The sequence below is a fragment of the Cetorhinus maximus genome, chromosome 12 (assembly GCF_964194155.1).
Source record: "Cetorhinus maximus chromosome 12, sCetMax3.hap1.1, whole genome shotgun sequence".
Taxonomy (NCBI): Eukaryota; Metazoa; Chordata; class Chondrichthyes; order Lamniformes; family Cetorhinidae; genus Cetorhinus; species Cetorhinus maximus.
This window is the reverse complement of record NC_135890.1, coordinates 111,876,772-111,901,594: the sequence shown is the minus strand read 5'-3', so window position 1 is coordinate 111,901,594 and position 24,823 is coordinate 111,876,772. Positions and strand designations below refer to the sequence as shown.

General features: G+C 43.0%; 2 protein-coding genes across 3 annotated transcripts in view; one reads left to right on the top strand and one right to left on the bottom strand.

Annotated features, from left to right (window-relative positions):
• The window catches only part of usp30 (ubiquitin specific peptidase 30), a 37,582-nt gene extending 26,132 nt beyond the window's left edge, over positions 1–11,450 (top strand). For both annotated transcript variants that reach the window (XM_078554439.1, XM_078554440.1), the window contains exons 12-13: positions 3,886–3,997; positions 6,341–11,450. In XM_078554439.1, coding sequence (XP_078410565.1) covers positions 3,886–3,997; positions 6,341–6,605 — 377 coding nt within the window. In that variant the 3' untranslated portion in view covers positions 6,606–11,450. The remainder of the gene's footprint in view (positions 1–3,885; positions 3,998–6,340) is intronic.
• Positions 8,296–24,191, bottom strand: alkbh2 (alkB homolog 2, alpha-ketoglutarate dependent dioxygenase). The gene is made up of 3 exons (XM_078554442.1): positions 23,543–24,191; positions 17,365–17,563; positions 8,296–13,455 (listed from the first exon to the last, which is right to left on the bottom strand). The coding sequence occupies exons 1-3, from the start codon at positions 23,862–23,864 to the stop codon at positions 13,146–13,148; spliced, it is 831 nt and encodes a 276-aa protein (XP_078410568.1). The 5' UTR covers positions 23,865–24,191; the 3' UTR covers positions 8,296–13,145.
• Between the last annotated feature and the right edge of the window lie 632 nt (positions 24,192–24,823).

The window sequence follows — 24,823 nt, the reverse complement described above, 5'->3', positions numbered from 1 at the left end:
TATATGTTACTCTCTTTTTAACATGTAAGTTCTATTGTTCCATATGCCTTTGAAACTGTATCTTCCTCATAATATAAAAACTTCCATGGTGCCAACGTTGTCAGTAAGCTTTGGGAAAACAAAACACATTCCTTAGCCTTGCTTATCTGGCTAGTTGTAAACAGACTTAAGATCCCTTTGAAATCTAAATCTCCCTTCATTTATCTAAAAATGCAAATTCCCGTCACACCTTACATGCTAAGCCAGCATCCACGTTTACTCATTAGCATGTCAAGCACTTAGCTTCTTTTGATGATTTAAACCTGTAGTTTACTTGACTCCAAATGTAATTAAATCACACACACACCCAACTATACTTACCGCCATAAACCTACTTCACAATAAACCAGAAAAATATTATGGAAAAAATGTTAGTTTCATGACACCTCCATCCTTGTGGATAAATGAACCATCATAATTTTAAAAGACGGCTTCATTTTCTTAACCCATCTTACAGTACTTACTATACTTATCTATATAGCCAACTTATTACATTACCAGATGCATGCATTAACTTAACAATATATATACAAATCCTTTGTATCAACAGAGGCCGTTTCAGTCCAGTGTCCAGGTTTTTAAATGTCCAATTCCTTTTGAACTTTAAGCTCTCGACAATGCATCTGCAATTAGATTTTCTCATCCGGCCACATGTATAATCTGTAAATTAAATAGTTGCAGTAATAAACACCATCTGAACAGCCTTGTAGTTTGGTCTCGAAATCTGTCCAGAAATTTTAAAGGATTGTGATCTGTATAAACAATTGTTTCTGATGAGTTGTTTGCAACATAAACCTCGAAATGCTGCAATGCTAACAGCAGACCTAAAGTCTCCTTTTCGATCGTTGAATATTTTATCTGTTGTGCGCTCAACTTTTGTGAAAAAAACCCTACCGGTTTCTCAATTCTAGTTTTTTTCATCTTGCAACAGTACAGCCCCAATGCCTACCTCACTTGAATCAATGGCCAACTTAAATTGCTTGGCATATTTGGGTACTGCTAAATCTGGTGTCGAAGTCAATACAGTTTTTAAACTGTCACATGCCTTCTGACACTCCGGTGTCCATTGAAACTTCTTGTCCTTTATTAAATAGTTCAGTCAATGGAGCAACCACTTGGCTAAAATTTGGTACAAATTTCCAGTAAAGCCCATTCATGCCCAGAAACCTCAAAACTTCTCGTTTTGTTGTAGGCATGGGGAAATCCACGATGACTTTGACTTTCACATCTCTCGGAGCCACCTTACCATGTCCAATGGTATGGCCTAGATACGTGACGTACGCTTTTGCAAATTCACTTTTGAACCAAGTTCATCACCAAATTATCTTCTTGCAGGTGATTAAATAATTCTTCCAGATTTTGTAAATGCTCCTCCCATATTTGACTGAAAACTATCAAGTCGTCAATATAAACAGCAAAATTGCTCAGTCCCTGCAATTACTTTGTTTGCCAGTCTTTGAAATGTTGCTGATGCATTTTTCATACCAAATGGCATGACTTTAAACTGATATAGTCCATCTGGCATCACAAAAGCCAATGTCTCCTTTGCTCTCTCTGGTAATGGTACTTGCCAATATCCTCTCAGCAAGTCAATCTTTGTGATAAACTTTGATGGTCCCACTTTCTCAATGCAATCTTCCAACCGTAGTATAGGATATGTATCCGCTTTTGTCACTGCATTCACACACAGCCTTTGTGTTCCATCTGGTTTCAGTACCATCACAATAGGCGAAATCCAGTTACTGCAACTAGAATAATTATGTCATTTTGAAGCATGAATTCAATTTCTTTCTGTACTTGCGATAACTTTGCTGGACTTAATCTATAAGGATGTTGCCTTATTGGAAATGAATCTGCTACACACATCATGGTGTAGCTAAATTTGTCTTTCCTAGCTTATTCTAACAAATAGCTTTGTGTGACTGCAATAGCTTCTCCAAATCACTTTGATACTTGTCTGGAAGGTAACTCAATATTACATTTAAATCATTAAGTACCCCCTCGTTATCCAATTTGATTGGAGGAAAATCAATTTCAGAATCCTTCATTTCTACCTCTTTCTTTATCTACCACCACTATTACCTCCTTTTGGTCCTCTTCCCTGTCAAAGTATTTTTTAAGCATATTTGCATGACACACCCTCTGCTTCTTCCCTCTAATTGGAGTATTTATTAAATAATTTACTCACTCAGTTTCTTTTCAATCCTGTAAGGCCCACTAAACCTTGCCTTTAATGATTCACCCAGTACTGGTAACAAAACTAACACTTTCTCCTCAGCAACAAAACTACGAGCGGTGGCACTCCTATTTGCCTTCACTTTCGTCACTTGCTGTGATATCTTTAAATGCTCCCCAGCTAACTCACATGCTCTGTTCAATCTTTCTCTGAAGTTTGATACATAATCCAGGAGAGTAGTTTTCAAATTTTGACCCACCAGTTTCTCATGATTCAACTTTAGTGGTCCACTTACCTCATGACCATAGTCTAATGTAAAAGTACTAAATCCGGTCGATGCATTAGGATCATTCCCAATAGCAAATAACAAGAATGGAATTCCCCTATCCCAATCCTTTGGATAGGCTTGACTATAAGCCCTCATCATGGTTTTTGAAGTTTGATGCCATCTTTCCAAAGCCCTTCATGATTCTGGATGATAAGCTGTTGAATTAAACTGTTTTATCCCCAAACTGTTCATCACTTCCTTAAACAGCTGTGACATGAAATTTGAACCATGGTCTAATTGTATTTTTTTTGGTAAACCATATCTTGTAAAATATTTAGTCAACTCTTCCACAATTCTCTTTGCTGTAATATTTCTCAAAGGTATCGCTTCTGGAAACCTTGTAGACACATCCATTATTGTTAGCATGTACTGAGTTCCACTTTTAATCTTAGGGAGGGGTCCTACACACTCAATTATGACCCTAGTAAAAGGTTCCTCAAATGCTTGAATTGGAACTAAAGGTGCCAGCTTAATCACTGCTTGTGCTTTCCCTATCACCTGACATATGTGACATGTTCTACAGAATTTGACTACATCTCTATGCAATCTAGGCCAATAAAAATGTTTTTGTATTTTCGTCTGTCTCTTTCTAATTCCTCCGTGTCCCCCTATTGGAATTTCATGCTCTATTCTCAGTATCTCATTTTTACATCCAGACGGTATAACAATCTGATGCACTTTCATTCATTTTTCATCTGCTGAAACTTGATACGGTCGCCACTTCCTCATTAACACATTACCCTTAAGGTAATAACGTTCTGGAATACATTCTGCCTCTGTTTCTGAGTAAGCTGTCTGATATAACTGCTTTACTCGTGGATCTTTTTGTTGTAGCTCTACCAACTGCCTGGAGCTAAACACGTCAGCTTCATTCTCTTCCATTCTTTCTTCCTGAACAATCTTATTAAAGATTGAACAATCTTATTAAAGATTGAACAATCTTATTAAAGATTGTATCAGCTAATTGAACTTCAACACCTTTTCCCTGCCTTTTAATTTCCTCCTCTTCTTCTTCAACACTTACAAGTTTCTCTTATATATAAAAAATATTGATTTTTTTATTTTTATGACCAAGTTGAATAACTTCACACTTCCCTGCATTATACTCCATCTGCCATCTTGTTGTCCACTCACTTAGCTTGTCTATACCTGTTTGCAGCCTCTTTGTCCTCCCCACAGCTTACCTTCCCACTGAGCTTGGTATCATCAGCAAACTTTGATACATTGCATACATTAGATACATAGGCAAACTTAGATTTTATTGTCTCCCAGCGGCTGTCAGTGAGTTATTTCAAAAATGGTGCTTTTAAATCTCTTTATTTCCCTGTCTGTCTCCTTTCAGGATTCATGCAGCCCAGCCTGAGCAAAATGCAAGTTGCAAACGGAGCGTGTTCATCATCTATGCTATCAGCTTCTTTTGCAACCTCACCGTCTTCTGTAACCCGAAGTTACGGGTGAGTCTTTCCAATTTAATTTTTTTCCCCCAAAACTTAATTTTGTTTTGGCTTTATGTGGAACTAATGGTACATCTAAATGCATTTCAAAATCGAAAGGCCCTTCGGGTGGGTTTCCAGGATGACTCTGGTGTTGCACAGTAGCAGTCCTGGGCTTCTGCCATTAGAGGCCCTCAGGCATCTAGTTAAATAGGAGAGCCTCAGCATCACAGATGCCAGTCTTCGGCCAATTCGATTCACTCCACGTGACATCAAGAAGCGGCTGAAGGCACTGGATAGTGCAAAGGCTAAGGGCCCTGACAATATTCCGGCAATAGTACTAAAGACTTGTGCTCCAGAACTTGCCACGCCCCTAACCAAGCTGTTCCAGTACAGCTCCAACACTGGCATCTACCCAGCTATATGGAAAATTGCCTAGGTATGTCCTGTATACAAAAAGCAGGACAACTCCAACCCAGCCAATTACCACCCCATCAGTCTACTCTCCATCATCAGTAATGGAAGGGGTCATTAACAGTGCTATAAAATGGCACTTGCTTACCAATAACCTGCTCACTGACACCCAGTTTGGGTTCCGCCAAGGCCACTTAGCTCCTGACCTCATTACAGCCTTGGTTCAAACATGGACAAAAGAGCTGAAATCCCGAGGTGAGAGTGACTGCCATTGACATCAAGGCCGCATTTGACTGAGTGTGGCATCAAGGAGCCCTAGCATTGGGGTGAAAACTCTCCACTGGTTGGAGTCACACCTAGCAAAAAAGAAGATGGCTGTGGTTGTTGGAGATCAGTCATCTCAGCTCCAGGACATCACTGCAGGAGTTCCTCAGGGTAGTGTTCTGGGCCCAACCACCTTCAGCTGCTTCATCAGTGATGTTTCTTCCATCATAAGGTCAGAAGTGGGGATGTTCGCTGATGATTGCACAATGTTCAGGACCATTCGCAACTGCTCAAATGCTGAAGCAGCCCATGTTCAAATGCAGCAAGACCTGGATAATATCCAGGCTTGTGCTGACAAGAGGTGAGTAACATTCGCGCCACATGAGCGTCAGGCCCCTTGATGTTCAATGGCATTACCATCATTGAATCCTCCACTATCAACATCCTGGGGGTTATCATTGACCAGAAACTGAACTAGACTAGCCATATAAATACTGTGGCTATAAGAGCAGGTCAGAGGCTAGGAATCATGCGATGAATAACTCACCTCCTGACTTCCCAAAGCCTGTCCACCATCTACAAGGCACAAATTAGCAATGCGATGGAATACTCCCCACTTGCCTGGATGAGTGCAGCTCCCACAACACTCAAGAAGCTTGACACTGTCCAGGACAAAGCAGCCCACTTGATTGGCACCACATCCACAAACATTCACTCCCTCCACCACCAATGCACAGTAGCAGCAGTGTGTACCATCTACAAGATGCACTGCAGGAATTCACCAAGGCTCTTTCGACAGCACCTTCCAAACCCACGACCACTACTATCTAGAAGGACAAGGGCAGCAGAAAGATAGGAATACCACCACCTGGAAGTTCCCCTCCAAGTCCCTCACCATCCTGACTTGGAAATATATTGCTGTTTCTTCACTGTCGTTGAGTCAAAATCCTGGAACTCCCTCCCTAACAGCACTGTGGGTGTACCAACACCACATGGACTGCAGCGGTTCAAGAAGGTAGCTCACCACCACCTTCTCAAGGGCAATTAGGGATGGGCAATAAATGCTGGCCCAGCCAGCGAAGCCTACATCCCGTCAATGAATAAAATAAATAGTAATGCTTCCTCTAATGACAAATTATAATTACTGAGATGATCTCGGTATCTACTTGAAAAGAAAAATTTTCCAGTGCTATGGGGAAAGAACAAGTGAGTGGGATTAATTGGTTCGTTCTTTCAAAGAGCTGGCACAGGCAAGATGAGCTGAATGGCCTCCTGTGCTATATCATACTATGATTATTGTACATCACTTTCCATTTCCTGCTAGTGCATGTCATTCTTATGCAAGGAATAAAATAACAAAGAAATTGTATAACTTTTACTGTCAAAAACAACATTCCTATTTGCTGAACAAAACATTTTGCCTCTACCAAGATTGGGTTTTCACTAAAGATGGGCAATAGGGTGATAATACCGACCAAGCCAAGTACTCATAGTGAGATATTTTATTCCTCCAACACTCCCCGTTGTTGAATATTTAGGTTCACGCATTGAGAATGTGCATTTTGGCAAGATATTGCAATAGGACGCCCACTGAATAAGTGTACATCAGAGCAGGGGAGGGGGGAAGAAAAAAGATAACCTTTCTCTCCAGTGTGTGAAGCTCAATGCTTTGCTTTATTCCCACAGCTCGTCAACGTATTTGTTCCGGCTGATGTCTGTGGTTGTCCATCACGGTGATATCCACTCGGGCCACTTTGTGACCTACCGCCGCTCGCCATCCACCTCAAAGAACCCGGCGGCAGTGAGCAACCAGTGGCTGTGGATATCTGACGACACAGTGCGCAGAGCCAACCCACAGGAAGTCCTCGCCTCCAACGCCTATTTGCTCTTCTACGAGCGAGTTAGGCCCCTGGTGAGACGAGCAAGTCGAGAGTTCGGGCCGGAGGAGTGAGCGACCGGGCGGAGCTGGGTATTTGGCTGGTGCTGTAAAGGGACAAATAATCTTCATGGGTTTTAGAGGAAACCAATAGCTGAAAGGATCTGGAGCCCAAATTTTAACCCACCCAGACACCCAAGTCAATATTTGTGCAGTGAACCAAAAGATCAAGAAGTCTGTTGTATTTTAAAAATATTAATTTGCCACTTTATTCCATAGCAAAAGATAACAGTTCCATAAAGGGCGTAATGGTTATATATTTATGAACTTTGACTGTGTGCTTGAAGCAATTGAGAAATGTATTTCTTCCTTTGTGCAATGTTATTGCAGAGAAAAGCCAGGGTCAGCTCAGCAATGTCATGTTGGATTATTGAATTGAAATCCTAAAGTGAGATATCAAATCAACCACATACATAAATCCAGGATGGAACAATCACCTTTTGTGGGTACTAGCAAGTAGAATATTGCTGCAGTCATGACTCGCTCTCAAAAGAGCCATAACAGTCAGTCACAGGCATAGTATGGAGATTTTAATGAAAGATTGAAGAAGCTCCCTTAAAGACTTAGTGGGTGCATACACTGCATGTACAGATGGTCCCAGGTTCGCTCTCCAGTCTGTGCTAATTCAAACACAGGACAATAGTAGAGGTGCTACAATTACCCTGTACAGGGAGGGCAAAAATTTAGGTTCTAATTAACAGCCATTGGATTGAGAGGCTGTCAGGTTAGGACTAGATCGTGGTGCACCCACCCAGTCAGATAATCTACTTGCACTCACTATTGAGATTTGTACAGTAAGGACTCAGGTGAGGTGTTGTAGGCTCACCAGTGCCTATGGGACCATGTCTCAGCAAGCATTTGACACCTTCAGGAGAGGAGCGGCTAGAAGAAATGGGTTCAAGAACATGACCGATCATGCGAATTGTGATGTACTAAATTGCTCGTGTGTTATTTTCACTGCCATGAAATGTGACTGGAGGAGTGCTGATACAGTCCCTGAACATAACCGTCAACCATCAAAGTGATCTTCACCAGCACTTTCCAGAGAGTGCAGATCTCAATGCAATCATGCTGATAATTGAATCCTCGCAAGTAGGGGCACGAGTACTTAGAGGAGTCAGACATGGTTTTCTGATTGCATGGAGTGCCTGTGAAAAATAACAAGAAATGAGTCCCTTATTGTAGGGGTAAAAGTTCTGTGATCCGCCAACCTGAAACACTCAGATTATAACAAAAATAAACCTTGGGTCATTTTTATTAGGGCCTCAGTCCTGTTAACTGGATAGTAGAACAAGTCAGGCTTGGAGAGACAGAATTGCTAAGCTTCTTGGCCGGGACAACCAAGTTTGATGCCTGGTTTTGGCCGGACAACTATTGGTCTCACCACCCCTGAGTTGGAAAGAGGGGAAAATTGAGTCAGTAATCCACCCATTTCTTTTAGCCTGGCACTATTGGACCCCCTCCTTCAATCAGAAGGTACATAAAGCATTCACTGCCACTGACTGCATGATGGCAGTAAGTATGCTTGCACAGGGGAGAGCAGCCCACCCAGCGTCCTTTTTAAACTTTCCTTCATCCATGGGTTGATTTGTATTGGCACCAAGTGTTATTCAGCACTCTTGTAATGTTCAGGAGATGTACAGAATGTGCCTTTTTCGTTGGCTGTCTTCTGTTTCATTTCAAATTTGGTTGGCATTTTTTTAAAATTCTATACAAATTGGTGTGACCCTTGTATCCCCCTTAATTAGCACTTCTGAATCCTTTCTCATGGGAGACTCTTCAACATGCATAAAGTCTGTTTATAATTTGGGTGAAGCTGTGTACAGATCTGTTGCTTTATTCTGTTAATGGGACCAGCTAAGTTGCCAAGTCTGCTTATCATCTGATTTCCCCATTAAGAGCACTGGTGGATAAAGGCACTGCATGGTGGTGTGCTGAGCCAAGCAAGCCACATTCCATTGCTGCTCTATGCTCAATTAGTTGGTTTCAGACAGGGCAGAGCCACAGTTTAACCTTGAGTTCCCACTGACGGGAGGAAATTATCCAGACTTACGGCTCTTGTTCACTTCTCCTAGAACGACGTATGTGTGTGTACAATGGGCTGTGAGTATAGTGGGTTGTAGATATAGTGGTTAAGAACCAGAGCTTGACTTTGATGCCTCTCCTGGTTGATTAGCTCCCCCAGAGCCTGAGATACTGAACCTCCGTGGGAGTTGACACTTTCTTTGAATAGTCAGGAAAATGTGGGTGAGGGGTGTTAAACAGCATTGTGTTTATCATTCAGGGGGCGAGGGTGTTAGGGAACCTGTGTACTGCACTCCACAAACACATTTCATGGTGTGTGAGTTGAAGAGTCAATCTCACTGGGTCATAAACTGGCAGCTGTAGTAGAACGTGGTGCACAGTGCAACAAAGTGTCACACGCAAAATGGTGGAAGGTTTCAGGTTGAATGGGTGTTTGTTCCGGTGAGCTTTTCTCTATTTTGCCACGCACAATATTTCCACTACCTTAATTTTATTTTTTGACCACTATATAATGAAAGTATAAGTTCAGTATTAAAGTGAGGTACCCTCTCCTAAGCCATCGGTATCAGTAATTTCCAGGGTGTTTTGTGATATTAGACTGGATAAAGTTGTGAGTAATAAAGGATCTGTTGTACAGACAGGATTGGAGTAAGAGGAAAAGCTGCATTCCCCATTGCTCAGTTGACAAATCGAGTGTGGGTCTGAACCATAAATACCAAGAAAGTCCCAGATTGACTGGACCAAATTAACTGACCTTAGTTTGGATGGTTACAGTTGACTTCAGTTCCCTTGGATCAAGGTTCCTGCTAGTGATTGCTACTCAGTGACCTCCCTCCCCCACCATAAAGTCCGTCTGCGTGGACTGGATCAGGCTTGGCAGTGACATTCTCTATGATCATGCAACCTGCAGACACTCGCTGTGTTTTTGCATTAACTAGCTTCCCTTCTTGTTACTCTGTCCCCAGTTTTCTCTTTCCTGCCCCAAGGATTCTTGGGTATATGGGTCCATAAATGCTGAGCATTCTCCACTACCTTACTTAATCTTTGCCCATAGCTGGGCCTGGTAGTTTTCACCTGACATGCATCACTGAATTGCAAATCCGGGTTGTTCCAAACGGGATCAGCAGGCTTTATAGGGAGTAGGGATTGGACCTCAGATTTTCCATTGGGTGATATATTTACCCGGGTGGTGGGGGGGGAAATCGGGAGACAGTTTGGGGGTGCGGTCCAACAGGGTACGGCATGTTGGACAGGATATATTTGTGATACTATCCGCCATGAACAGTCTGCCAGAATATGTTCCGATACTAACACTTTCAGCAAAGTAAAGGGATTTGCATTATTCCTGAAAAGCCTTCCTACTAAAATGGATGAACTGTGTGGGGGCTCCATTCCTGTCCACCTATAGTTGGACTTTTTGGGTACAGTCTATACTATGCCTGTCAGTAGATTTACTAAACCTAACTCACAAACGGATGAAACGGGGTTACATTAAAGAAGTGTTGCTATAATCATTTATTTAAACTTTCAATTAAATATGGAAGAGATGAGTGTGATCAGTGTCTATTGGTTGAATCTAGTCTGATCTAGGAATGTGATCTGGATTGGAAAAGACAAAGTCCAGCTGGCTGGTTCCAGTCCATTTTGTATTTTAAATTCAACACTACAGCTTTCTGGCTGCCTTAAACCTGTCCCAAAAGAACTGGAGCAGGCCATTCAGCCCTCACGCCTGTTCTGTCATTCAGTTAGATCATGGCTGATCTATACCTATGTTGGCTCTTTTGCTATCCTTTGCTAACCTTAATGAACGAAAATCTATCACTGTCAATTAGAACTTGCAAGACTATCGGCCTTTCTGGGAGGGTGAGTTCCAGGTTTCCATCATCCTTAGTATGAAAAGGTGCTTCCTCGTTTAATTTGTAAATGGCTCGGCTGGAAGGCTAATCTAAGAACTTGTCTCGGTGTTACTGTTTCCATACCTTGTTAAATACATGACAGTATCCTGAAATCCCAGCTCTGTTCAGTTCACCTGAGCAGAGTTTGTGTTTATCCCAAAGACTTAGGTTATGGATCATGTGCTGTAGCTGTTTCTGTATTGAATCGAGGATGAGGACTCGTCAAAGTGCCCTTAGTGTTTTTGTATGCTGACAGAAAGTCTGCTTTATTTTGTACTTTATTGCATGTCTGCTGGATTGGAGGAAGGAGTAAGAATGACCTTCTAAAGCCACCAAAAACTTCCATGGTGGTGATTGGGAGCCAAGGTTTGTTAATGGTTGAGTATGGGCCCTTCATTGTAGGCAACAGTCTTGCCCCTGAAACACTCATTGTAAGGTCAGTGCTGTCCTACAGAGATGCACCAAAGGAGTGACGGAGGAGCCCGATGCACAGCCACTATACGTGGAGGTGTGAGAAAGGCCAGACTATGAGGCAAGTGCCTCAAATATGCTATGCGCCCAATCACACCTTGCCATCTAACCCAAGTAGACCGTCTTCAGTGTCAGGCCCTGCCTTAACTGTTGATGTACCAGTTAATCATCCTTGAAGGTATAACTGAGAGGTTGTGCATCTGTTGTGCCAATATGCGAGATGGAGGGAGTGGGAAATTTCTGATATTTGATTTTTAATATTTTGTGAGAAAATAATGTGAAGTTCTGATTGTATAAACAAGAAACTATGAAAAGAAAGCAATTTTTGCACTAACTCATTTAATTGTACATGTGTGTATATGTATATATGAATGAAATGGTTGCAGGAGAAAGTATTTTCCAAGTGTTTTATTACTTTTCTGTCTGACAAATTAATTAAAATTTTCTTTGGGCTAACAGCAAATCTCCATTTTAGTGTGGAGTTGATATGTATTTTATCAATATTTCTGAACTTCCCCTTGCTCCTCCTAAACTCCTTACTGTGTGATCAGTTATGCTTTGAACAACTCATTCTCCAGCACTGCCAAGTTATGGAACTCGCTTCCTCCTTCAGTCTTTTTATTCCTAGGATTACATTTTTCAAACCTAATGCTACCTATTCACTGCCTCTTGTTCCAGCATCTTTTACTGTTCAACCTTGTGGGCGCTAGTCTTTTACATAAGAGCAGAATGACTCACTTGTCCTGCCATTCAATGAGATCATAGCTAATCTTTTACTTCGACTCCATTTTCTGCCCTATCCCCCTATCCTTTAGTGTCCAAAAATCTTACTGATCTCAACCTTGAATATACTCATCAATTGAGCATTTGGGGTAGAGAATTGTACAACCTTCTGAGGGAAGAAATTTCTCCTCGTCTTGGTCCTAAATAGCTGACCCCTTATCCTAAGAATATTTTAGTTAGATTTTCTCAAACTATAAGAATGTTCTGTTAGTGGCCTGCATTTAATGTTTGACTGGCTGAGTTAATCCATGGTCTCAATGCTCAGTTATGCAGTGAATTAACGGATCTCAACTGGGACAATAGTTGGATTGCTACGATATTCCTCAGTGCCCCTGTGCTAGGGAGGGGAAAAACTGACCAACATTTCCATTGTTGATCATGATCCAACAACTCTGCTGGAAATTTGCATATCCCAATGCTGAAAACTCATGCTCCAACCAACTGTGCCTCTCCTCCATCCTGATAATGGTAATACTAGGCCTGCACTCACTCCAGGTAAATGGCCAGTTATAGCCAGTAGAGAACCTAGGGAATCCCAGGACAAGGCTACATTACCAATGTAGAGACCGGTCCTTGAACAGAAATGATCGGTAAGGAGACCAGATTCTTATTTGAGTTCCATAATGCAACTTTTATTGGATTCGAAACTGACCCTCGCCCAGTGTAGATGGTCTTACAAATCCAAAGAGTCCTAGGCTTGACTCTTAATCTGCTGGATCAGCTGTGTCAACACATGGGATGCTACAATTGGTCTCTGTGTACCTGGGCAATGGTTAAGGAGCTAGGCATAAAAATCATACAAGTTTCCCACTCAATACCATTTACAATGCATCCTGCCATAAAGCGCATGAAATGTCAGATTGACGGGCTTGGAGAGATGTGAAACCCTCCATAATTACATCACTGGTGGATAATTACTTATGAAAAAATACTTGCATGGCAGCTTTCACAATCTCAGGATGTTGCAAAGCCCTTTACAGCTCATTAAGTACTTTTGTAGTGTAGTCACTATACAGGAAAAGGGCAGCCATTTTGCACACAGCAAGATCCCACTAAACAGCAATGTGACATTAATTGAACTGAGCTGTTTTATTGATGTTGATTGAAGGATTAAATATTGACCAGGATGGTGGAGATCACCTACCCCACCCATTTCTTCTTCAAAATCGTACCATGGGATCTTTTACATCCAACTGAGGGAGCAGACAGGGCCTGGTTTTAAGTCTCATCAGCCAAGACTGATGGGCCAAGGCCTGCTAGTGGCAGTAACCCTAAACCCAGCAGCTTCAAAAGAAATAGAGAAAACTCAAATGGAACAAAATAAAAAATCTCTTCCTCATAACAGCAATCTCCGTTGGGGGGTGGGGGGGGGGGGTAAATCTCAATGTCTCAGTGGAGGCTGAACCTTGCGGAAGGTCAGGTTGACCCTGGGCATGAGCACTTTCTTGCGGACTGGCAGGCTGTGGTACCAGAAGATGTTTGTTGGGTAGTTCATCATCAGCAGGCTGCCATGGCCAAGAAGCAGCTTCACTGGTTCCAGGCGGCGTGTTGCACTTTTCCCCCGTGAGTCTCGATGACGGAAGATGAAGTCCCTGCAGGCACCAAAGGAAACCGACGCAATAGGGCTGAGGGGCTCCAGCTCCTTCTCATCATCACGATGCTCCCCCATGTGATCACTTCCATCTTTGTACCTGTGGGTCAAGGACCGGTAGATTAGTCTGACATATCTGCCAGTGGCTGGATTGTGATACAATTTTAACCCTCGTGAGAGTTTGTAACTCCCGTTCCATATTTCATTTACCTTTTAGCCCCTGGAAGTGCTCATTTTTATATACCTCTGGCACCAGTGAATTGGGCACTCTTCCAAGGGTAATCCTACACAATGATGGTCCAAAGGTAATCCAACTGAGAGAAGTGAGCCCAATCCAGTCAAATTTGAATTTATCCAGTGCATTTAACTGGAGTAAAACATCCCAAGGTGCTTCACAGGAGTAATACCGAACAAAATTTGACACCAAATTCATATGGAGAAATTAGGACTAATACAAACAGTCAAAGAGGTGGGGTTTACATCTTGAGTAGAGAAAGGTTCATGGAGAAAATTCTAGAACTTTATAGCAACTGAACACATGGCTACCAATGATGGAGTGAACAAAATAGGGGATACATAACAGGCTGGGATTTCTGTAGCAAGTAACTCACTTCCTGACTCCCCAAAGCCTGGTCACCGTCTACAAGGCAGCAGTGCAGTTCTATTGAAGGGTCATGAGGACTCGAAACGTCAACTCTTTTCTTCTCTGCCGATGCTGCCAGACCTGCTGAGTTTTTCCAGGTAATTCTGTTTTTGTTTTTAATACACTCCACTTGCCTGGATGAGTGTAGCTCTAACAACATAAGAAGCTTGGTTATATCCAGAACAAAGCAGCTTGCTAGTTGGCACCCCCTTCTTCCACCATTGGCATCAGTGCACACCATCTACAAAGTGCACTGCAGCAAGTCAAGGCTCCTTTACACAGCACCTTCCAAATCTCCTACCACCCAGAAGAACAAAGGCAACAGATAGATGGGAACACCATCACCTGCAAGTTCCCCTCCAAGTCAAACACCATCCTGACTTGGAAATATATCACTGTTCCTCCACTGTCGCTGGGTCAAAAATTTAGAACTCCCTCCCCACCAGCACTGTGGGTGTACCTACACCTCATGGACTGCAGTGGTTCAAGGCAGCAGCTCATCACCCCATTATCATGGAATTAGAGATGGACAATAAATGCTGGCCTAGCCTTGCCAGGGACATTCAAATCTCAAGTGACGTGTAAGAGCACAGGTATAGGAGGGTTGTACAGCTGAGGAAAGTTAAGAGTTGGGAAGGGCAAAGTCCTGGCGGGATCTGTAGACAAGGGTGAGAATTTTTAAAACTGAAGCATTGCCAGAGTAGCTAATGTAGGTCAGTTAGCATAATGACAATAGATAAGCAGACCTGATGTGAGTTAAGACACAGGCAGTAGAGTTCTGGATGAGCTCAAGAGTGGGAGATGGGAGATGGAGTTATTTGAATAGTCAAGTCTAGAGGGAACAAAGATATGGATGAGGGTTTCAGCAGCAGATAAGCTGAGGCAGGAGAGGAGCTGCGCAATATTACAAGGGAAGTATGCAGGATTGTGATTGGAAGCTCATCTCGTGTTCAAATATAACACCAAACTCACATGTGGTCTGGCTCAGTCTCAGTTGCGAAGAGGGATGGGAGTCAGTGGCTAGGGAACAGAGTTTGTGGCAGGGACAAAAAAGACATGGCCTTGGTCTTCCCGATATTTAGTTAGAAGAAATTTGTGCTCATCCAGTAATGACTGTTGCAAAAGCAGTCCGACAAATCAGAGGCAGTGGAGGGAGGTGGTGGTAAGGTAGAGCTGGGTGTCATCAACGTTCATGTGGAATATGTCAATACATTTTCAGATGATGTCACCAAGAGGCAGCATGTAAATGAGAATTAGGAGAGTCAGGGATAGATCCTTGGGGGACTTCAGAGGTTCACGCGCATGCACTTCCTTCAGAGATCATGTAGCGATCAGGAGTGAGCACCCAGGAGTGTTTAAACCTGCTCTGAACTCAGAGGCTGGGTAAGCTTCAAACCAAAGGCTGAACCCAAGTCTCTCCTATAGTAAAAACAAAGCTTTGGAAAAACTCAGCAGGTCTGGCAGCATCGGAACTGAAGAAGTCACATTGGACTCGAAACGTTAACTACTGTTTCTCTCCCCATAGATGCTGCCAGATCTGCTGAGTTTTTCCAGCATTTTCTGTTTTTTATTTCAGATTTCCAGCATCCGTATTTTGCTTTTATCTCTCTTGTTCTATATGGCTCTGCATCAGTCTGATTCTTAAACCATCAGAAGAGCTTCATGGGAACAATCATTAATTTTCTTTAGTCTTTCTGGGAGGAATGGAGAATTTATGCAGCACTAACATCTTAAAACTCTTTCACAAAGCAATTTGCTTTTAGACAACAGTACCTTATATAAGTAAATAAGGCAGCCATCCAGCAGCAATGAAATAAGTAACTAGCCCAGAGCTTCCGATCTCCAGGGGGGGTGGGAGTTGTACCTAAGAGGTACCCAAGAAGATGCACTGGGGAAACCCCCAGAAGTCCCCACACAAGGGCTGCACAGGAATTGCCCAGGAAGTTCAAACTTCCGATGGACAATTATCCTGCACTGGGAACCATCTGAAACTCAGATTTAAATCAGACTACGGATGGTTCTGACTCTCTTAGCAGAATAGTTACCTAGGAAAGTTAGAAGGGTTAAAACCATTTATAAGCCCTGGTAACTATAGCAATGAACAACCGCCCCCTCTCCCTGACCCATCCTACCCTCCCCCACTGACTGGCTACCCAACACCTCACCCTATTCATTCTACCCCTCCCTGATACATCTGACACCCCCCTCCCCCTCCCCAGCCAACTGCTCTCCCCCACTCCCCCTCCATTCCACGTACTTATCTTCTACCTGGCTTCTCAAAGTGGCTGGGACCTTTAAACCTACCTGCTCTACAGCAGCTAGTGTCATACAAAAGGGGGCATTGGCTTCTTTTCCCCCAGACTCAAGGCCTCAGGAGCCCACCGCACTGCACTACACTCACCTGCCCCGAGTCAGAAGTTAAGGCACGATTACTGGGAGACAGATCATGGAATTAAGAGGAAGGAAATTGTCTCCAGCAAAATGCAGTTACTTCAATCCAACTCCAGGATTTTAAAAAGAAACAAGCTAATTTCAAATGGCCACAACATTCAGCAATCTACACCTTAAGGACAAGCAAAGGACTTAATCGTATATTCTTTTAACTTATATTTGGACTCTAACATTTCTTACTGTGTGTGTGTGTGTGTGTGTGTCATCATGTCTTTTTTTAAAAATCAAGTTTAGTATCTCAAACTTGCTCTTACTTTGACTCAAGAAAACCTGGTTTGATTGGCTCCTTATTAAAAAAAAGTAAATACATTTGGATTGGAAAAGGCACTTAACAGGCAAAGTTTTTTTTTAAAAAACCTTTGTTGCCACCAACCGAGAAGGCTGAATAAAGGGGAGCCAGTTTATCCCTCCTCACTCAGTCGTAACAAGGCCCACATTCCCAGTGCCGAGGGAATGCTGCATTGCAGTGTTCTGGCCAAGATTTATCCTCAATCAACATCAGAAAAACCAGATTATTTGGTCATTATCACGTCGCTGTTTTGGGAGCTTGCTGTGTGCAAATTGGCTGCTGCGTTTTCTATATTATAATAAAGACTACACTTTCAAAAGTGCTTCATTGGCTGTAAAGCACCTTGGGACATCCTGAGGTCATGAAAAGCACTATGCAATTGCAACTGTTTTTCCACTCAGATACTACCTTCCTCATTAGAAAAGTACCTAGCCCCGATTTAGTCAATATCAGAAATTCTGGTGTGGTCAACTGCTGGAATGGATCAGCCACTTGCTGTTCTGCCTCACCGCAAATTGGAGCCTCAGTTTGCTGCCAGTAATCAGTCTTATCAAATCACCTCAGCCCATTGCCTTCATCCCCTTTCTTCCCCTCCCCTTCCCACTCTGCTGTCTTTGAATGTTCACCTGTTGATCAGCACAAAGTTGAACGTGTGCCCTGTAGCCTGCGTGACTCTGTCTCTTATCATCTCCAGTACAGGAAGCCAAGGCTTGGGGGCCAGGGTCACCCCTGAATACGTGTAGGTCAGACCAAGGTCGCCGTAGGTCACCTGTTTGCGTGGAATATTATGCCATTTCCCAAACACCTGTACTTTGGTCTGTTCACCTTGAAGAAAAAACAATTTTCAGAAAAGGAATTTGAGTGAAGACACAGAGATCACAGTATTTACCCAACTGGGGCAACTTTATCAATTGCCTTCCTAGTGCTGAAACTTGCAGTTTGATCCATTCCGAGTTTCTTTTCCAAAGAAAACAGACTGTGCTGCATTAACCTTTCCTCAGGAGTCCAATTACTGACACACAAAACACAGTCACTTAGAAGGCAGTCAAGCTTTTCAAACCACAAAAAGGTTTTGAGGATGATTTTATTAGGCTAATAAAAATGGAAGACGATAAATCTGAAACATTATTCTCAGTTGAGAAAGTGAGACAAGGGACCACAGGAATGATATCTGGAAATTCCTCTTCACCCTGCACCAAACGTGTAGGAATGAGAGTTCACAATACCAGAGTAACCTCGACATCCCGGGGACACAAATGAGTTAAAAAGAGTCTGCACTGCGGAGTGCTGTTCTGGGCTGCAGTAGAATGCTTAAGTTGGAGTTTGGTGACTGAGGGAATTTAAGGGTTAATTTCTATCTAAAGTCTAGTATCTCTTTAATTTGTAATTAACTGAAAGTTGCTGTTTGGTTTGGAAGGAGGTGAGTTTTAGGCCAGCTTTAAAACAGGGTTTATACAGGCTCTGCTTGCAGCTACAACGAGTTAATTAGATAACTGGCTTAAACAGGTTTTCAGAGGCTAGATTCAGAGAATACAAAAACGGGCCATCTTACAGTGCTGACTTTGCACTGAAGTGCTGCTCTGGGCTGCAGTAGAATGCTTAAGTTGGAGTTTGGTGACTGAGGGAGGAGGTGAGGAGGGAACAAGGTGATCCTTTGAGTACCATGAGTACAGTCGGGTAAGTATTTACTACTTTTATCGCTTATATTTTTTAAAGGTCTTATTTTGTGGTTCAACAGTTTGTAAGGGCTATATTCTGTTCTGAGGAGCAGGGAAGAAGGGCCCTAGAGTAATTGATGTTATTTGATATTAAGTATCTTCCAAAAGGTTTAATTTAATTTAAAGGGGTAAGTCATGGCAGGAGAGCTCAAAGCCATGGTGTGCTCCTCCTGCTCGATGTGGGAAGCTAGGAACATTTCCAGTGCCCGGGGCCAACATATGTGCGGGAAGTGTCTCCAGCAGCAGCTCCTGGAAGCCTGGGTTTCGGAGCTGGAGCGGCAGCTGGGGACACTGTGGAGCATCCACGTGGCGGAGAATATCGTGGATAGCACGTATAGAGAGGTGGTCACACTGCAGGCTAAGAGTCCACAGGCAGGAAGGGAATGGGTGACCACCAGGCAGAGCAAGAGGACTATGCAGGCAGTGCAGGAATCTCCTGTGGCTATTCCCCTGCAAAACAGATATACTGCTTTGGATACTGTTGGGAGGAATGGCCTCTCAGGGGAAAGCAGCAACAGCCAAATTCATTGCACCACAGTTGGCTCTGCTGCACAGGGGAGGAGTAAAAAGTGTGGGAATGCAATAGTTATAGGGGATTCAATTGTAAGGGGAATAGACAGGCGTTTCTGTGGTCACAAACGAGACTCCAGGATGGTATGTTGCCTCCTTGGTGCTAGGGTCAAGGATGTCTCAGAGCAGCTATAGGACATTCTGAAGGGTGAGGGTGAACAGCCAGTGGTCGTGGTACACATTGGTACAAATGACATAGGTTAAAAAATAGATGAGGTCCTAAAAGCAGAATATAGGGAGAATTATAGGAAGTAAGTTGAAAAGTAGGACCTCAAAGGTAGTGATCTCAGGATTACTACCAGTGCCACATGCTAGTCAGAGTAGAAATAGCAGGATTATATCGGATGAATACGTGGCTGAAGAGATGGTGTGAGGGGGAGGGTTTCAGATTCCTGGGACATTGGGACCGGTTCTGGGGGAGGTGGGACCAGTACAAACTGGACGGGTTACACCTGGGCAGGACCGGGACTGATGTCCTAGGGGGAATATTTGCTAGAGTGGCTGGAGAGGGTTTAAACTAAAATGGCAGGGGGATGGGAACCTATGCAAGGAGTCAGAGGAGGGGGAAATCAAGGTCAAGAACAAAAGACAGAAAGCGGAATAAGAAAAGTGATAGGCAGAAAAATCATGGGCAAGAATCAAACAGGGCCTCTGAAAAATAGTGGGAACGGGACAAATAACGTTAAAAAGACAAGCCTTAAGGCTTTGTGCCTTTACGCGAGGAGCATTCGCAATAAAGTGGAAGAATTAACCGCGTAAATAGATGTAAACAGGTATGATATAGTCGGAATTACAGAGACATGGCTGCAGGGTGACCAGGGATGGGAACTGAACATCCCGGGGTATTCAGTATTTAGGAAGGACAGACAAAAAGGGAAAGGCAGTGGAGTTGCATTGCTGGTTAAAGAGGAAATTAACGCAATAGATCCAAGGAAGAGGCATACAAATTGGCCAGAAAAAAAACAACAGACTTGAGGATTGGGAGCACTTTAGAATTCAGCAAAGGAGGACCAAGGGATTGATTAAGAAGGGGAAAATAGAGTACGAGAGTAAGCTTGCAGAGAACGTAAGAACTGACTGTAAAAGCTTCTATAGGTATGTGAAGAGAAAAAAATTGGTGAAGACAAATGTAGGTCCCTTACAGTCAGAAACAGGGGAGTTTATAATGGGCAACAAAGAAATGGCTGACCAACTAAATACATACTTTGGTTCTGTCTTTACAAAGGACGACACAAATAACATACCAGAAATATTGGGGAACACAGGGTTTAGTGAGAGGGAGGAGCTGAAAGAAATCAGTATTAGTAGGGAAATGGTGTTGGAGAAATTGATGCCATTGAAGGCCAATAAATCCCCGGGGCCTGATAATCTACATCCCAGAGTACTTAAGGAAGTAGCCCTAGAAATAATGGATGCATTGGTGGTCATCTTCCGAGATTCTATAGACTCTGGAACAGTTCCTACAGATTTGAGGGTAGCTAATGTAACCCCACCATTTAAAAAGGGAGGTAGAGAGAAAACAGGGAATTATAGACCAGTCAGCCTGATGTCAGTAGTGGGGAAAATTCTAGAGTCCATTATAAAAGATTTAATAGCTGAGCACTTGGAAAACAGTGGCAGAATCGGACAGAGTCAGCATGGATTTATGAAAGGGAAATCATGCTTGACAAATCTACTGGAGAATGTAACTAGTAGAGTTGATGAGGGGGAGCCAATGGATGTGGTTTATTTGGACTTTCAGAAGGCTTTCGACAAAGTCCCACATAAGAGATTAGCGTGTAAAATTAAAGCGCATGGGATTGGGGGTAGTGCATTGAAATGGATAGAAAACTGGTTGGCAGACAGGAAACAAAGAGTAGGAATAGACAGGTTTTTTTCTGAATGGCAGGCAGTGACTAGTGGGGTACTGCAGGGATCGGTGCTGGGACCCCAGCTATTCACAATATGTATTAATGATTTAGATGAGGAAATTAAATGTAATATCGCCAAATTTACAAATGACAAAGCTGGGTGGGAGGGTGAGCTGTGAGGAGGATGCAGTGATGCTTCAGTGTGATTTGGACAAGCTGAGTGAGTGGGCAAATGCATGGCAGATGCAGTATAATGTGGATAAATGTGAGGTTATCCACTTTGGTAGCATAAACAGGAAGGCAGATTATTATCTAAATGGCTATAAATTGTGAGAGGGGAATGTGCAACGAGACCTGGGTGTCCTCGTACACCAGTCGCTGAAGGTAAGCATGCAGGTGCAGTAGGCGGTAAAGAAGGCAAATGGTACGTTGGCCTTCATAGCAAGTGGATTCGAGTACAGGAGCAGGGATGTCTTGCTGCAATTATACAGGGCCTTGGTGAGACCACACTTGGAATATTGTTTGCAGTTTTGGTCTCCTTACCCGAGGAAGGATGTTCTTGCTATGGAGGGAGTGCAGCGAAGGTTTACCAGACTGATTCCTGGGATGGCAGGATTGACATATAAAGGAGAGATTGAGTCGGTTAGGATTATATTCGCTGGAGTACAGAAAAATGAGGGGGGATCTCAGAAACCTATAAAATTCTAACAGGACTAGACAGGGTAGATGCAGGAAGGATGTTCCCGATGGTGGGGGAGTCCATAACCAAGGGTCACAGTCTGAGGATATGGGGTAGACCATTTAGGAGTGAGATGAGGAGATATTTCTTCACCCAGAGAGTGGTGAGCCTGTGGAATTCGCTACCACAGAAAGTAGTTGAGGCTAAAACATTGTTTGTTTTCAAGAAGGAGTTAGATATAGCTCTTGGGACGAAAGGGATCACGGGATATAGGGAAAAAGCAGGGGCAGGCTATTGAGTTGGATGATCAGCCAAGATCATAATGAATGGTGGGGCAGGCTCAAAGGGCCGAATGGCCTACTCCTATTTTCTATGTAAGAGCTTTCTGATAACCATGGATGCATCATTTAGGCAAGCTTGTCAGCAGGATATTTTCTCAGGTAAGGGGGTGACAGAATGTGTGACATTCACTCATCTGTTAATTTGTTGGGGTTTGTTTTTTTAAACAGTAAAATGAGGGAAGGGTTTGAGAGTGCAACATAATCATGCTAACAGAATGATTAAAAGAGATTGAGAGGGGCTAAGTGCATGTTACAGGACACATGTTATTCTGCTGTCGCTTTTATGTATCTGTTTTTTGATGATTTTTTGGTGGGAGCTGTGAATGAAGCACAGCATAGCATTTACTCATACTAGAATTGTGAAATATGTTGTCCCAATAAAGACCTGATCCTGCACTGTTACAACTGCATATGTGTAGACACTCAGGTGTTGCAATAGACCAGAAAGCTGTCCAGCAGAATGAGAAAGGGCACTGAAGGAGGAAACCTGGAATAATTCCAGAAACAATTGAACAATACAAGAAGAACTACTTAAAGATCTTTGCAGATGCATGAATTTAGATGGGCTGAATGCACGTTAGGAAGGCCAATCTCCCCTGCATTGTAAACACAGCTGATTATACAGCACTGACAGTCATAGTGGAACTAGCTTAAATAGAAGCTTTTGAAAATGAGCGTTTACCAACTTTTCTGGCCCATCTGGTTCAGAAAAAAGGCAGCCCGATAGTCAGTGAGCCAGGGTTGCTGCTCACTGTACATTCTTGTTTAAAGGGAACTGTGCTTTTGTAAGTTCCTCCCACTACATCAGGCAGTGGTCCACACAATGTCCTAGAGGCCCTGGGGGAAAAGGAAATGGTAGACCTGTTTGATGGATGGTTCCCTGAGCAGGTTGTCAAACTCATCACCAGAGTTTTCAAACGAGCACCAAGATGTAGCTTGGCTGGTGATGGGAAAGGCCCTCCATGTCAGATCCTTCCTACACACCTGGAGTCTCACCCCCTTCACACGTTGCCCTTGAGGCAGCTGTGGTTTGGAGGGGCGGGGGAGACCAATTTCCACCTCCTTCTAGAATGTACCTTTGCAAAGAAGGTCTGGAGAGAGATGCAGTGGTTTATGTCGAGGTTCATCCTGAGCAGCGCGGTGACACAGGACTCTGTGCTCCACAGGCTGTTCCCAGGGACACACACCGAGACAAACATCAACTGCAGCTGGAGGATCATCAACTCAGTGAAAGACGCTCTTTGGTCTGCAGAGTTGTCCACGACCGAGTATTGCAGACTGGCACATTCCAAGGTCGAGGACTACGTGCTGAGGGATGCACTAAAGCTTGGGGCAGCCGCCGCAAAGGCCCAATGGGGAAAGGTGGCTGTCTAAGACTATTCAGCCATAGTGCACCAAGGGGCTGGAAACTGTAAAACCCATGGGTTGTGTGCCTGACATGGAATATATATTATAAATATCAGAATATTAAAATCATATTGAGGCACCTCAGAGTGGAATATGCTGTATGGCGAAAAGTTGAACTCTTATTATACTTTCTGTAATATTCAATTTCCAATGTTTTGGTATCTACTTTTACAAATGTTATGAATAAAGTATATTTTTGGGAAAAACAATTTTTCCCACTCCATTGTCTTAATCTGTACCTGAAAAATACTCCAGCACTTTCTCCAATTGCAAGAATATGTCATCTGCCTCAGGCTTGCTGAAGATTTTGGTATAATCACAATTCAGCCCCTCAGGTCTCAGTCGCTTCCAGGAATATTCAACATCTCTCACCGATTCCTGCTCAGATAAGAGGGGCGGAGGTTCTTTATCTTCACTTCCTTCCGTCCTGCTTTTCAGTTTCTTCCTCGGACTCTCATCGTTCAAATCTACCACTTGGTTGTCCATCCGGCATTTTACTTCATGCTGTTTTAATTTGTGATCGTCAGAGTTCTTTGATTGCTTAATCACAAACTTGTCCATCACTGTCTCTGGTCACACACAATACACTGGGCAGCATTGAGGTATTGAGGTGATGTTACCTTCAGCAGCGCCTATTTAGAAGGCAGCATAAGCACATTATAAACATACTTGACAATAGTTTATCCCACTTCAATGCTGTGTCTAGTTTTGCTTGTTACTCCAACACTGCCTCCTGAAGCCATCATCACACCTTAAGTGGCACAGTCCCCACTACCTCTACCATTCACACTTACCAACTATGGGAGGCATCAGCTCAACCCAATCCTGTTTTTATACATCTCCACTGTTCAGTGGGGATTATTGGCCAGCAATCATGGTTATCCCGAACTGAAAAATTGGACAGATGGAACAGAGCCTCCCACTGCCCTTTTCCAGAATAACCCCACTTATGAATTTTGACTGCTAAAGATTTGAAACGACTAAGCTACGGTTATCGCAAATCTGCTATTGTGTACATTAAGCTCAATGCTCACCTCAGCAGAATTTATCTTTACATCTTCCAGCTAATACTCAGCACAACCACACTTTTGTAAACTGCTCACTTCCTACTTCCTGTACCGCAGCATGTGACATGGATCAACGAATCAACGCACAGCTTTACTCCAAATTAACCCAATAAATGCCAGGGCATTCCAAATAAATCAATGGCAATGAATGAATCCTGTCTAAATATGATTTTTTTTGGAGGGGGGGTGGGTGGTGTGGAGAGGAAGCACTTTGTCTAATTACACTCCCCCCCCCCCAAAGTATCACAAATACACCTTCAGTATTTAATTGGGCATTAGTTAATGCTCAATTCATTAATTTTATTATATTAATGTTAATTAACGTCATTGGATCAATGTTTAATGTTATTATGCTTACAAATAAATAATTAACCATATGACAATTGGAAGTAAAGTTATTTCAATTCCTCCGCTGACTTTTTCCCTTAATAAATTATCGATGACAACAAATAG

What these genes read in the sequence shown, in the direction of transcription:
- alkbh2 (XM_078554442.1), bottom strand. Translation starts at nt 23,864, where the DNA reads ATGGACAAGTTTGTGATTAAGCAATCAAAGAACTCTGACGATCACAAA. An exon ending in AGTGCTGGAGTATTTTTCAG is followed by an intron (nt 17,564 to 23,542) that starts GTACAGATTAAG and finishes TTTTTCTTCAAG; the next exon opens with GTGAACAGACCAAAGTACAG. An exon ending in AACTTTGTGCTGATCAACAG is followed by an intron (nt 13,456 to 17,364) that starts GTGAACATTCAA and finishes CTTGACCCACAG; the next exon opens with GTACAAAGATGGAAGTGATC.